General features: G+C 41.5%; 2 protein-coding genes across 4 annotated transcripts; one reads left to right on the forward strand and one right to left on the reverse strand.

Annotated features, from left to right (window-relative positions):
• The first annotated feature begins 761 nt into the window (after positions 1-761).
• Positions 762-3,862, forward strand: spc24 (SPC24 component of NDC80 kinetochore complex). 3 transcript variants are annotated; one of them, XM_061090315.1, is made up of 6 exons: positions 762-807; positions 1,770-1,970; positions 2,357-2,501; positions 2,627-2,731; positions 3,466-3,542; positions 3,642-3,862. In XM_061090315.1, the coding sequence occupies exons 2-6, from the start codon at positions 1,805-1,807 to the stop codon at positions 3,746-3,748; spliced, it is 600 nt and encodes a 199-aa protein (XP_060946298.1). In that variant the 5' UTR covers positions 762-807; positions 1,770-1,804; the 3' UTR covers positions 3,749-3,862. The 3 variants fall into 3 exon arrangements, with proteins under 3 accessions (XP_060946298.1, XP_060946299.1, XP_060946300.1); XM_061090316.1 differs by lacking the exon at positions 762-807 and adding an exon at positions 862-892; XM_061090317.1 differs by lacking the exon at positions 762-807 and adding an exon at positions 1,147-1,160.
• A 2,857-nt stretch (positions 3,863-6,719) lies between these two features.
• On the reverse strand, positions 6,720-10,080 carry s1pr5a (sphingosine-1-phosphate receptor 5a). Its single transcript, XM_061090228.1, has 2 exons — positions 9,981-10,080; positions 6,720-9,300 (listed from the first exon to the last, which is right to left on the reverse strand). The coding sequence occupies exon 2, from the start codon at positions 9,011-9,013 to the stop codon at positions 7,808-7,810; it is 1,206 nt and encodes a 401-aa protein (XP_060946211.1). The 5' UTR covers positions 9,014-9,300; positions 9,981-10,080; the 3' UTR covers positions 6,720-7,807.
• Between the last annotated feature and the right edge of the window lie 1,551 nt (positions 10,081-11,631).

The following is an 11,631-nucleotide window of genomic DNA, read 5'->3' on the forward strand; positions in this document are numbered from 1 at the left end:
TCCTTTGATTGCATTCTGCTTCATACTTTATTTTGTGGTGTTTTGCATTTATAATAATTCAATAGTTTACCTTTTGGCTTAATATTCACAATCTTAGGGGTCCAATTGTACATTTAAAGATAATTACACAAATGCATTCACTACAACCACTCATTTATTTTTGTTTTAGTTCAAATTAATTTACTTGGTTGCACCACCTGACAATTACAATGGTAGTATGACAGGAAATGTGTTGCATGATAAGCCAAAAGTAAATAAATACAAACATGGAGTTAGGTCAACATACTCTTAAAGTTTTGAGAATAAAATGCACCTTAATGCTAGGATAAATTAGTCCTTATTGAGACTTTAGAACAACTGATAAAACAATAGCTCAATAGTTTGATGCACTAAAAACAAAAAAGCATGTGAGAGGAGATGATGGAATCGAAAGGGGACATAAGCTAACAGTTGTTTAAAGAAAAAACATACATACATATGTAAATGTTTATAGATAAACCAGACCTTAGAGTAAAGTCCTTAAAATCCAAAAGGTCATACAAGCTCCCGGCCTGTTATAGAATGTATTATGTCCCTGACGTCCATTATACTAGTTGAGAAAAAGAAAAGTGAATTTATAAAACAGAGGAAACTTCACAATAGATATAAATTAGATCAATAGACTGTATATACGGATAAGAATACTTTCCGTGCATAACAGCAGGGGGCGCTGTAACGCCAGAGACTGCCGGGAATCCACCAACGAAGAAGAGAGAATAAAACAGGCGCGCACCGGACTGACGTTTGAATCCCGGAAGTCGCTGCTTGGTAACTAGTTCTCTTCTTCTTCACTTTGTCAACAACAGATTTATTTATCGTGTAAAAGTTGTTTTAGTTACTTTAGGTGAAAAGAGTAAGTTTGAAAGTTAAACACGCGGCAGTAACTTACATGCTATGTGTTTTAATTCACGTTAGCTCCGCACGTTACGTTTATTCTGATCGTCGTTAGCGTAAAGAAACAGCGGTGCTAACGTGTTCGCTGTTCTGTTCTATATTTAATAATAATACAAATAATTCACCGTTAATTCACTTTATCATTCAGCTCCGTGTGGATTTAACTGAAGCTCAGTGGCGTTAGTATTAAAGTTCTCGCACCAGAAACCAGAAGTACTCACAGAAAGGTACATTTTAGAATAACGAGTAATAAAATGAATACTTCACTAGTTCAGTAAACAACAATATCCTGAATACGTTGTTATCATAGTGTTAATTCACCAGGTCTAGGCCATAAAACTACACCAGTAGCTTTAGTATTATTATTTTTATCAGCAGTAATATGGCAGAACTTCAATGTGTTGTTTATTTTTTTAGATGAAGTTGCGGAAAGACCTAAATCTTTAAATCTATTCATTCAAGAACCAGTTTTAAAACTATTTGAACAGGTGATGTATGTACCTGGTTTGTTTTATTCTTCTAAGTGTGTGTGTGCTTTCTGTTTTTACATTTATACGTTGAATCCCTGTATTTAAGGACTTAAAACATATACTTTACTACCACTTATTTACAAATGTACATGAATATCCTGCTCCTGCATTGTGCAAGGGTTAGGGTTACACAGTTTAAAACCACATCCTAGACTTTAAACTTATTTAAAATGTATCATGGGAAATATCCGTCTGACTTGAATGACATTTTTTAATCTCTAACCAAATCTTTCACTGCTATCTTCTCCACTTTGCACTTATTTTTTTACGAACATGTAACATTTCCTCTTCCATGTCTCACGTTAGCTTCCAGTCTCCCGTTAGCTTCCAGTCTCCCCACGATGGCGAAGGCTCAGAAGTTCCACGACCTGGAGGAGATGGGCGAGACGCTGCTGGAGTACATCAGCAGCTCCCAGTCTGACCGGCTGAAGCGGCTGAAGTCCGGACCTCAGGCCTTGTTCGACCAGCACCTGGCGACTAAAAAGATCGTGACGCAGATTTTAACAGGCGGGTTAACAGACATTTGATGACCTGTTGTTTCTGGTTCACTGTCATTGTTGTATCTAGTAGAGTGTCTCCTCATGTCAGCAGTAGTTAGCTTGTTTCCGCCGTTTTCATCTGTTTGTCTGTTAGCATGATTATGCAAAAATTACTCAGAAAATCAGGGTGTCATGTTCAGGGGGCTGTTATTTATGAGTGTGTGCAGTTTAGTGCACATCCAAATAAAAATCTGGATCTACTGAATTAAAATGTGAAGGTATTGGCTCTACTGAGTGCAATTCTAGTTTACATTTAATATGCATCTATTGTACCACCTCAGTCTTTCAGACCCATATAGTTGTTAACTTCCCGATTTCTCTATATCTCTTTATATCACCGTCCTTCGCCTACAGAAGAGGCTCAGATCGAGGAGAGTGTGAGTCAGAGGCTGCTGGACATGGAGGAGGAGAAGCAGCAAAGAGACCAGGAGCTGCAGAATCTGGAGGAGCAGCTGAGGCAGTGCATCGCCAAGAGCCAGATCACCGACTCGGAATTGCAGTATCCTTTAGTTTTTTGTGTGTTCGTGTTTGGAGTGTAAAAAGTCTTTTTTTAAGTGTGCTTTCTAAATTCTGTCGGGCTGCATTCCACTGTTTTCTGTGTGAGCGTCCTTAACCCGCGTCCAGGTTTCTGAAGGGAGAGCTGGAGAGCGTGAGAAGCACCGAGCACCAGCTGGAGACTCTTCAGAGCGAAGTGGACGAGGACACCACAGAGGTCATCCCCTCAGCAGTGTGAGTAGAAGTAATGTCAGGCAGAGAGAAGAGGAAATAAATTAATCTCATTGAACTGTTCATTCATAATCATGGGGATTATTTAACAATGTGGATCATTTTCTAATAAAAAAAGATCAGAGGCTTTAGTTTTTATTTTAATATATAGTGACACTGTCTCCTTGTGTTATTCTGAGCTGTGTTGATAGAATTAGAGAGTAAAAGCATCTACAGAAATCCTGTCAAGAATCGTATTAAATAAAGTGAAATCTGTTTATTGTATTTATTTATTTCATGTGATCAACTCTCCCTACATTTGTCAGAAGATCGTTTTTTTTTTAAATCATATATTTATTGGTTTTATACATTTAAATCAGTTTACATACATACAAGAACCTTCTCCAACCTGAACATATGGCAGTATAAAATAACAGTAAATAATACAAATATCACCGAAATGGCTAAGTTATGAATAAAACATAAATTCAAGAAGGAAGAAGATTTGTTTTAAACCCAGAGTGAACAAATGGAAACTCTGAAACAGTAAAAACCGTAATTTTGACCCTGTCAGGATCCTGTGGTTTTCCAGTGATCTGATTGGTCGGTAGTTCTGCCGTTGACGGGTTTTTGATCTCTTATAGATTAGCAGTTCAGCATAAATTAAGAAAGTTATTTACCCCGGTAAGTGTTTAACCTGATATCCACACAAGTTCTGAGTATTGTTTGATATATTTTTAATATTCCATCCACTACAGGTATGTGGCTCAGGTTTACTACCATATAACCAAGATCAAGTGGGAATACGACGCTCCACCCAACACGCTAAAAGGAGGTATGGTTCTTCTTTGTGTGGTCATGTGTGTAGTCACAGTCTCTTGTGTGTGGTGTCTAACAATACGACTTCACGTTGTGTGTTGTCTCCTCTTTGCAGTTCACTACGGTGCCGACCTGGCAACTCCCGTCAACATCGACACCTCCGTGCAGAGTCGCAGTAACGTGAGCGATCGGCTCTGGGACTTCGTCAGCACCAAGTGGTAGACGGAGGAGGGTTGTGTAGTCGAGCCCGTTGTGTATATTTATGTGTTTGTTGTATTCTTATCTTCACCGTAACATGTATATGGTTTTAAAAGATTAAATCCTTCTGATAAATGGTTTAGTAGTTCAGCTATTTTTTTTATGTTTCCGTGTTGTAGTTCTTCCTCGATGATACAGACATGAGCACTTTGTAATAAAACTACAAACATGGAGCTGAGCCGACAAACACCTTGATCAGAATTCATCTTGGTTCGCTCGACTCGTCTGTGGGAAGATTACAGATAGAAACTGTCTCCGTCTGTGGTTTCCTTGTTTCGAGTGTTGCTCTCTACTTTTCTACTTCGCCTAATCTTCAATTTTGTGCAAAGTGTGAGTGATTCTCGGACTCTGATATATCCTCATATCTGACTAAATTTCCTCCCTTATAGTCTTTAAAAGCCTTAATTTGAACTTGTTGAAACCTGCTGTTCTGTGGTTTTTCAGACAAGGCTGAGTGCCGGTCCATCACTAGGTGGCGCTGCAGATCTTTTCAGTGCTGAGGTGTGATCATGCAATGTTTAAATGCCAGTGTGGTTTCCTCAGATCAAAACAAACTCAGATGAGACCAGTTCCAAACTGATGTCACCTGTCAACTAACTGGGGGAGACAGGGGGAAGCTGTTAAAGGCTCAGCTCGGGTTTGTTGGGCTTTAGTCCGATGATTGTTTAAGAAAACTTATTTTCTGTTCATCCACATTGGTCCAGTATCAAATGTGTTGTTATTAATGATTTTAAATGATCTCTACTAATTATATTAATGTGGATATCTTAATAATAACATGAGCTGTAAAACCCATGTGAGCTGTGATTAGCTCCAGTCCCACGAGACCCTCAAAGTAGAAGAGGAACAGAAAACGCATGGATTGATTTACAATATTTGTTTTGTTTGCATCGACCTTTACTTTCTCTCTGCTACAGGCAGAAGTTCATTATTATAAATAACATGTTTATTCAGCTATTTTACCTGAATATTCCTCGCCTATAGTTCAGCTGTTTATCCTTTATAACAAACTTTAAACATTAAGTTTTGATTATTTAGTTATTGTTTTTATCCAGCCATATTAAATGTTTAATTTTATTCCAGTAGTTTATTGATTTCTTTTTTTCAAAGTAATCATTCCAACTGTTTACAAAGGCCTGGAAGATATGGTCAAAAATATTGTTGACATTAAAATGTTCGTATCAGTCGACATCGATAATTATCAGGATAAATGTTGTATTATTATTTATTTTCACTTTAAAGACTGATTATTGCTCCTGAGAGAAAGTTGTGGTTTTAAACTCATATTCATGAGAAACACTTGATAAACAAGACATTTAATAAATCGGAGGCTGATCAATTTTGTGTTAAACTTCCTCACTGAATTTTCACAAGGCAAAAGCAATATATCGATATGTATTGCTGCTATATTGTTGTTGAAGAAAATACTGTTTCAATTATTCATATTGTTTTATTGCCGAGCCCTGTGTTGTTCACACTGTTCCAACAATTCATGCTCATTGTTGACTGTCTTTCTTTGGTTCATCTCTGACTGAAAACTAGTTTGCCTCCACGATGTCGATAAGTTGAGCTTCTGAATCATCAGTGTAGTTCACACGAGAAGAAGAGACTTGAGACATTTTACTGTTCAAAACTAATATAATTGATTATTGGTTGACACTTTAAGGATGAAAATCTGACACTGGTGTATTTATTAACCACCTTGAACCAGTACGTTTCCACCATAGATGCCCGTAAGCAAAGCTGTTTCCATCTCAGACGTCATAATTCCGACATGATAGCAGGGAACTATCATGTAAAGTGATGTATCAGTAATGAGACAAAGATCCCATGAGACAAACTTGTTTCTAGACGATGCCCACAGACTGTTTCTGCAATGCACATCACATTATTTGATCTGCTCATGATTTGCCCACAGGCCTCCTCTGCTGAGAAGTGAAACTGTCTGGTCCTCTTGAGAAGCCGGTGCAGCACGCCGCTGCACGGTGGGCAGGATGAGAGAGGCAGGGAGGCTCAGAGTCACACGTACCATCACATGTGAGAACCACACACCCACGAGTGGTTTCCTTACGATAAACAGGGCATCGAGGTTTCTGCATCTTCACCGGCTCCTCAGCGCGTCGAATTCAGTGGTTTAACAGGTGGTTTGCAAGGAGGCGGCGGGTTTGTCATTTAGCACCAAGCATGTTGCAACTGAGGCTTGGACTGTTTATTTAAACACAATGTTTAAATATTCCATTACCATCATCTGAATTTTAGATTCACTCTTACTGCTCAATGTGGAACTTGCATAGTTTGAATCCCTCATTATATAATTTAGAGTTGGTAACTTGTTGTTGAACTTTAAGTTTAGAAAGTTCTGGTGTTGTATTTAATTCCCTTTTAACTTCAGTTGTGTTGAATCAAGCCTTTTGTGATACAGAGTCCAAAATAACCTCTGAAGTATATATTTATAATTTATCACAGGGTCACTGGAGTGCATTTGATTTGCAATTTTATCAAAACTAATTTGTAAAAACTAGTTAACAGAAAACCAGTTTAACCATTGACTATAAGTTATAGAAATTGGTAAAAGATTTCCTTGGGATGACCGACTATGAAGTGGTTCAACTAATTTCTGGGAAAAAATAGATGATTCAAACTGAGACATAGTAAACTTAGAATTTGTAATAAAAATGTAATAAGTTAATATGACAAATTGAATTTAGTCACTTAATTGCAATGTGTGGAGATCAAGGTCTTTATGTTTTTAATATGATTCACATAGAGAGTTTTACTGCAGAATAGATGATGAGTGTCATCTGTACAGTATAATTCAAATCGTGTGTTTGCTCTGTTGAGAAACGAGAAAGACATCGTCCGGTGAGAAAAGTGAAATAATCCACAAACCTCGATTTCAACAGAATTCACATATATTTATTCAGTGCACATATAAAACTGACATAACTTAAATGTTTTTTTGTTTTTTTTTACAGTACAAAATGCAGCTCAGACAAATTTTAAGATATTTACAATGTGTACTAAAAAAAAACCTCAGTGAAAATATATTTCATTTCTTTACATTTATATACAGGTGGATAATTAGGAAAGTGTCCAGACAATGGAAACCAGCCGCTCACTGATCTGAAAGACGAGAGTATTTTTATCCTCCCTTCTCGTCTTTCTGGATAAAAATAGGTGAATCACATCATTTCCTGGTGAGGTGAAGTTTCTCCCAACAACAAAGCTCTGGAGACTTTTTCCTCCACAAGCTGGAGCACGAAACTGCAATATTGTAGTTTGTTAAACCGAGAAAAGGCGTCAACAAACCTCCACTTGTCAGCTTTTACTGCTCCTACTCATTCATCATGTGTCGCTACATATGTTCAGGGACCTCCAGAGCTGCAAACCACCCAGAGCCAGCTCGCCATATGACGTCATCAGAAGCGTCTCCAGCCCACGGAGCCTGTGATGTCGGTGGAGGAGGAGGGGGGGGGGACCTCTCCCCAGCACCGGCGCTGACCAACACTCACATGGTAGAAATTACATGGGTTTGGCTGCAGAGTTTGGGTGTGGATGCTCCGTGTTTGTAACAACGTGTGATTACTCGCTGCACGCCGGGCGGAGATAAGGATAAATCTGCTTCCTGGGCTCTGGCCCTCGTCTATCAGATGCTCAGCACGCTGGGCTGCACTCATCCACACGCAGGCTCTAACTTCACGGGGTGAAAGGACATTGTGCCAGATGGAACTTCCTCTGACAAATACTGGCCTTGTTTTGTCCGAAGAGACAAATTTAATACTAGTTTTTCACGAGATTAATGTGTTTTTCATGATCAAACTATCATAGAAACTGTTTAAGAAGCTATTTCTTTCTCCCAATTTGGACATTTATCACATATGTCGAGCTTATGTTTCCTTGTGAAGACAAAAAGAAATAACCGAAACTGTGACGCAGTGCAACTCAATACCTCGGCCCTTCTCGGCACATGTTAGTGGCCCCAGTTCTTAGTCTGAGTGTTTGCTCTCAGGGCAAAGCCGTGTGTCATGTCTTGCTCATCCTGGGGTAAATGGCCTTGATCGTTGAAGGTGTAAAGTTCCCGGAGGACACGGTCGTCTCCAGCCCTTCCAGCCGGTGCTGAGAGGCCGCGTCCGTCTTACTGGTGCTGCACTCCAGGAAGGGAATCCCGATCTTCTTCACGTGTCCGTCCTTCGTCAGGAGGCAGGGCCGGCACAGCAGCCGGATGATGGCCTTCCTCATGTCCTTGCTGGTCAGCGTGTAGATGATGGGGTTGAGGAGCGAGTTGAACATGGCGATGCCCAGGAAGTAGTCGGCCTTGAAGAGCACCTCGCAGCTTTTGGCCGGACAGCAGAAGTCCAGCAGCAGGAAGATGAAGAGGGGCGACCAGCACGCGATGAAGACCCCCAGGACGATGGTGACCGTCTTCAGGAGGGCCATGTACTTCTGGGACTTGCGGTAGAGGCCCTTGCGCTGGGGAACCGACGCCAGGTGCTGAGTGTTGGACTTGACGATGCGGAAGATGCGGACGTACAGCACCACGATGGACATGAGGATGGCGCTGAAGACGGTGATGCAGAAGAGGATGTAGCTTTTGGCGAAGAGCGGCAGGACGGTGGAGCACTGGTCCAACTGGCCCATGCAGTTCCAGCCCAGGACGGGCAGGACCCCCAGGAACACGGACAACACCCAGCTCGCCCCAATCAGGGCGAACATGCGGCCCTGCTTGTCCCCCTGGTACGGCTTCATCCTCACCATGGTCACGTGGCGCTCGATGGCGATGGCCAGCAGGCTGATGACAGAGGCGGCCAGCATGATGAACACCCCCCCCTCCCTCAGGAACCACAGCACTGGGGTCAGGTTCAGCGTGTTGGAGCCGGATGCTATGAGGTTCACCATGTAGGTGAAGCCGGCGAGCAGGTCGGAAAGGGTCAAGTTGCCCAGTAGGTAATACATGGGAACATGGAACTTCTTGTTCTTCCAGATGGCGATTAGCACCACGGCGTTCTCCACCACGATGAACACGCAGACCAGCAGGAAGGCGATGGCCTCGGGTTTGAGTCCCTCCTTGTACTTGTTCTCATTCAGCTTGCCTGTGTAGTTGTAGTGCTCTAAGATCACCGAGTTGCTCTGGTACTCACGGAACATCCTCAGCAGGTTTCCTGAGGACGGCGCCACCGGCATCTCAGACGACGCCACGGCAGCGTAGGCAGCATGGGTCATATCTGTCATTTCTTTAATATTTCCCACAAGTCAGCGCCTTGTTCGTTCTTTTCTTGTTTCTTGAATCAGATCCACAGACGGTTTCTCATATAGTCCTCAGGTTGAGCATTCTTTCTTCCTTCTCTGGATGTGAAAGTTAACAAACAGACTCACACAGCTGCTGCAGGGGAAAGTTCCTTTTGAAGCTAGAAAATAGGATTTCCTGTGGTTTGAGAATTCTCCTCCTTTTAAAAAAAAAGAAGAAAATCAGACTTTTCGATGCCCGGGCTGCTCACTAGGAGGCGATGAGAGTCAGTCTGCGTGAAACCAAAGGAGAAGAAAGTTAGTGGCAGGAAACAAACACGCCAGGAAACAGAGAATTTAAATAAAAGCAGCAACGGTCTCTAACAGCCAGAGAGCAAAGAGGTAATTAACACATAATTGCGATCTTATCAATTAGAATAATGAGGTGGGGGTAGGGGTATGGGGGGGGGGGGGCCCGTGATAAGGGAAGTGGCGACTCCCAGAAATAACGTTTTTTTCTTTTACGAGGAAAAACGAAAAGCTGAAACATTTAAGCCTGAAAGTTTAAACTTTAAGAGTAAAACGAGGAACGTTTCAAATCGGGGTTTAAATCGAATATTTTCTTTACTCCACTGACTTGAATGTTTTCCTGCCTCTTGAGACTCAAAACAAGAAATTCACCCGCAGCTTAGTACTTATCATTCATGCGTAACTATGCGTAAATACGCATTACGCATTCCAAACCGGGAATTAAGAATTATAAAGAGTAACCAGACAGATATATGGATCATAAGAAACAGAGAAATGTTTCAGTAAATGTGTGACTATGAAGTTTAACATCACATTCATCCATACTCGTGCGTAAAAGTCTCCCCTGGCACCGCTGGCACGTCTCTAAGCGGCTCAGCCTCACTCCACGACATGCTAACCCTAACCCTAACCCAACATGATATAAAGAACATTCATCACGCACCTGTAAAACTTTGTAAATATCCAGAGAGGCTTCCCAGCAGCGGAGGAGAGAACAGCATGCGAGGCTGCGTGGTGTGATGTGCGAGAGGAGCAGGGCAGGACTCGACACGCAGAGGGTTGGTCCTCAGTGATTGTGCCCTTCAACGACTCCTCTCTCTCCCTCCTTCTCCTGCATGACCCCCTTCAACACTGTGCCCCCCCCCCCCCCTCAGGAGGATCTGGCTCCATGACAGATTATGAGATTCTGTTTTGTTTCTTTGGAAGTAAGTGAGATTTGCTTTGCTCCTTATCAGTTTGCCCTCAGGTGCTTGATCCTTCCAGGAGTAATAACATTTGCAGGTCGTTGCACGGCTGGCTCGTGGATCAGGTTTTGTCAGATTAGTTGGAAATCTGTCTCTCCTAAACCGGTTGATATAAGAGAGAGAAACGTTCACACTCTCACAAGTGAGCTAAAAAAAAAGTTCATTTGCCAGTGGAAAAATAGTAATTTGTGAGTGTGTGGTGCGGTCGGGCCTGTTGAGCAGAAACCCCACGATTCAGAAAATAGCTTCACTCCTATAGGCCCCATCTGTAATTATCTTAAAGCTGAAACATGAAAACAGAAAAAACACTTTTATTTGAAGACATACATGGGATTTATTCAGTTTCCGAGAACATGTGAAGTAACAAACCATTGGTTCTGTTTCTCCTCCTCCGGAATCATTGTGTATGCGAGTGGTTAAAGGTGTTAAATAAATTAGGATAACTAATGTTTCTCCCGACTGTTTCTCAATGAGTTTAACGACATCTCCGTCTAATTCACTATCTCATTAGCAAACACAACTGGAGAGAGAGATGGAGATCACAGCAAGAGTCTCATCATTAACCCCCCACCACACACACACACTTCCTTGGACTGATTATCCTTAATCGATTCGTTGATCAACAGAATCTGTTTTGATTTATATGTTGATACAAATCTCCACCAAGGCTCAAGAGTCTCCTTATGAAAACACATTTAACTTCACTAGATGCAGATGTTTTATTTGAATTGGCATCAAATCAAATAATAACTTATAAATATCAGTGGTTTAAATCTGCCTGATTGTTTTTTTTATTATCTAGATCCATGAATTGTTCGCTGAGAAATCAAGGAAAAAGCTGAAAATCAAACAAACAGATAAAAACATAATCTGCAATATTTTTAAATGTTCGTAGACTTTTGTTTTTTTCCACTAGTTTTACCCATAATGCCGCACTTTTGAAGTTGAAACCAAAAAAATTCCACCTGTAAAGATAAATGACTCAAACTTCCTTTTGTTCAGTTCAGTTTTTTTAACTCTAGTAGAAACATGTCCAGGCTTTTCTCCCTAAACAGGGACAACAACAGGGATCATCTCGAACTGTTACGGTGACATTTCTGGAGCCAGAACAACGGGGAAATGACGTAAAGGCGAGGGCGGCTGAACGCAGCCTGGACGTGGCCTTCTCCAAACAGGAAGCTGCCTTATTGTGCCTCGAGAGGAGAGGGATATCCTTCAGAGAAACACAGATGAAGTCATCGGTGGGAATGGACTCGGGGACGAGGGAGAACTGAGTCAACACGGTGACTTGCAACCAAATCCTAACCTGACTCATTCCCACACCTCGTGTTAATGGGGCAGAGTATGTAC

The sequence above is a fragment of the Limanda limanda genome, chromosome 17 (assembly GCF_963576545.1).
Source record: "Limanda limanda chromosome 17, fLimLim1.1, whole genome shotgun sequence".
NCBI lineage: Eukaryota > Metazoa > Chordata > Actinopteri > Pleuronectiformes > Pleuronectidae > Limanda > Limanda limanda.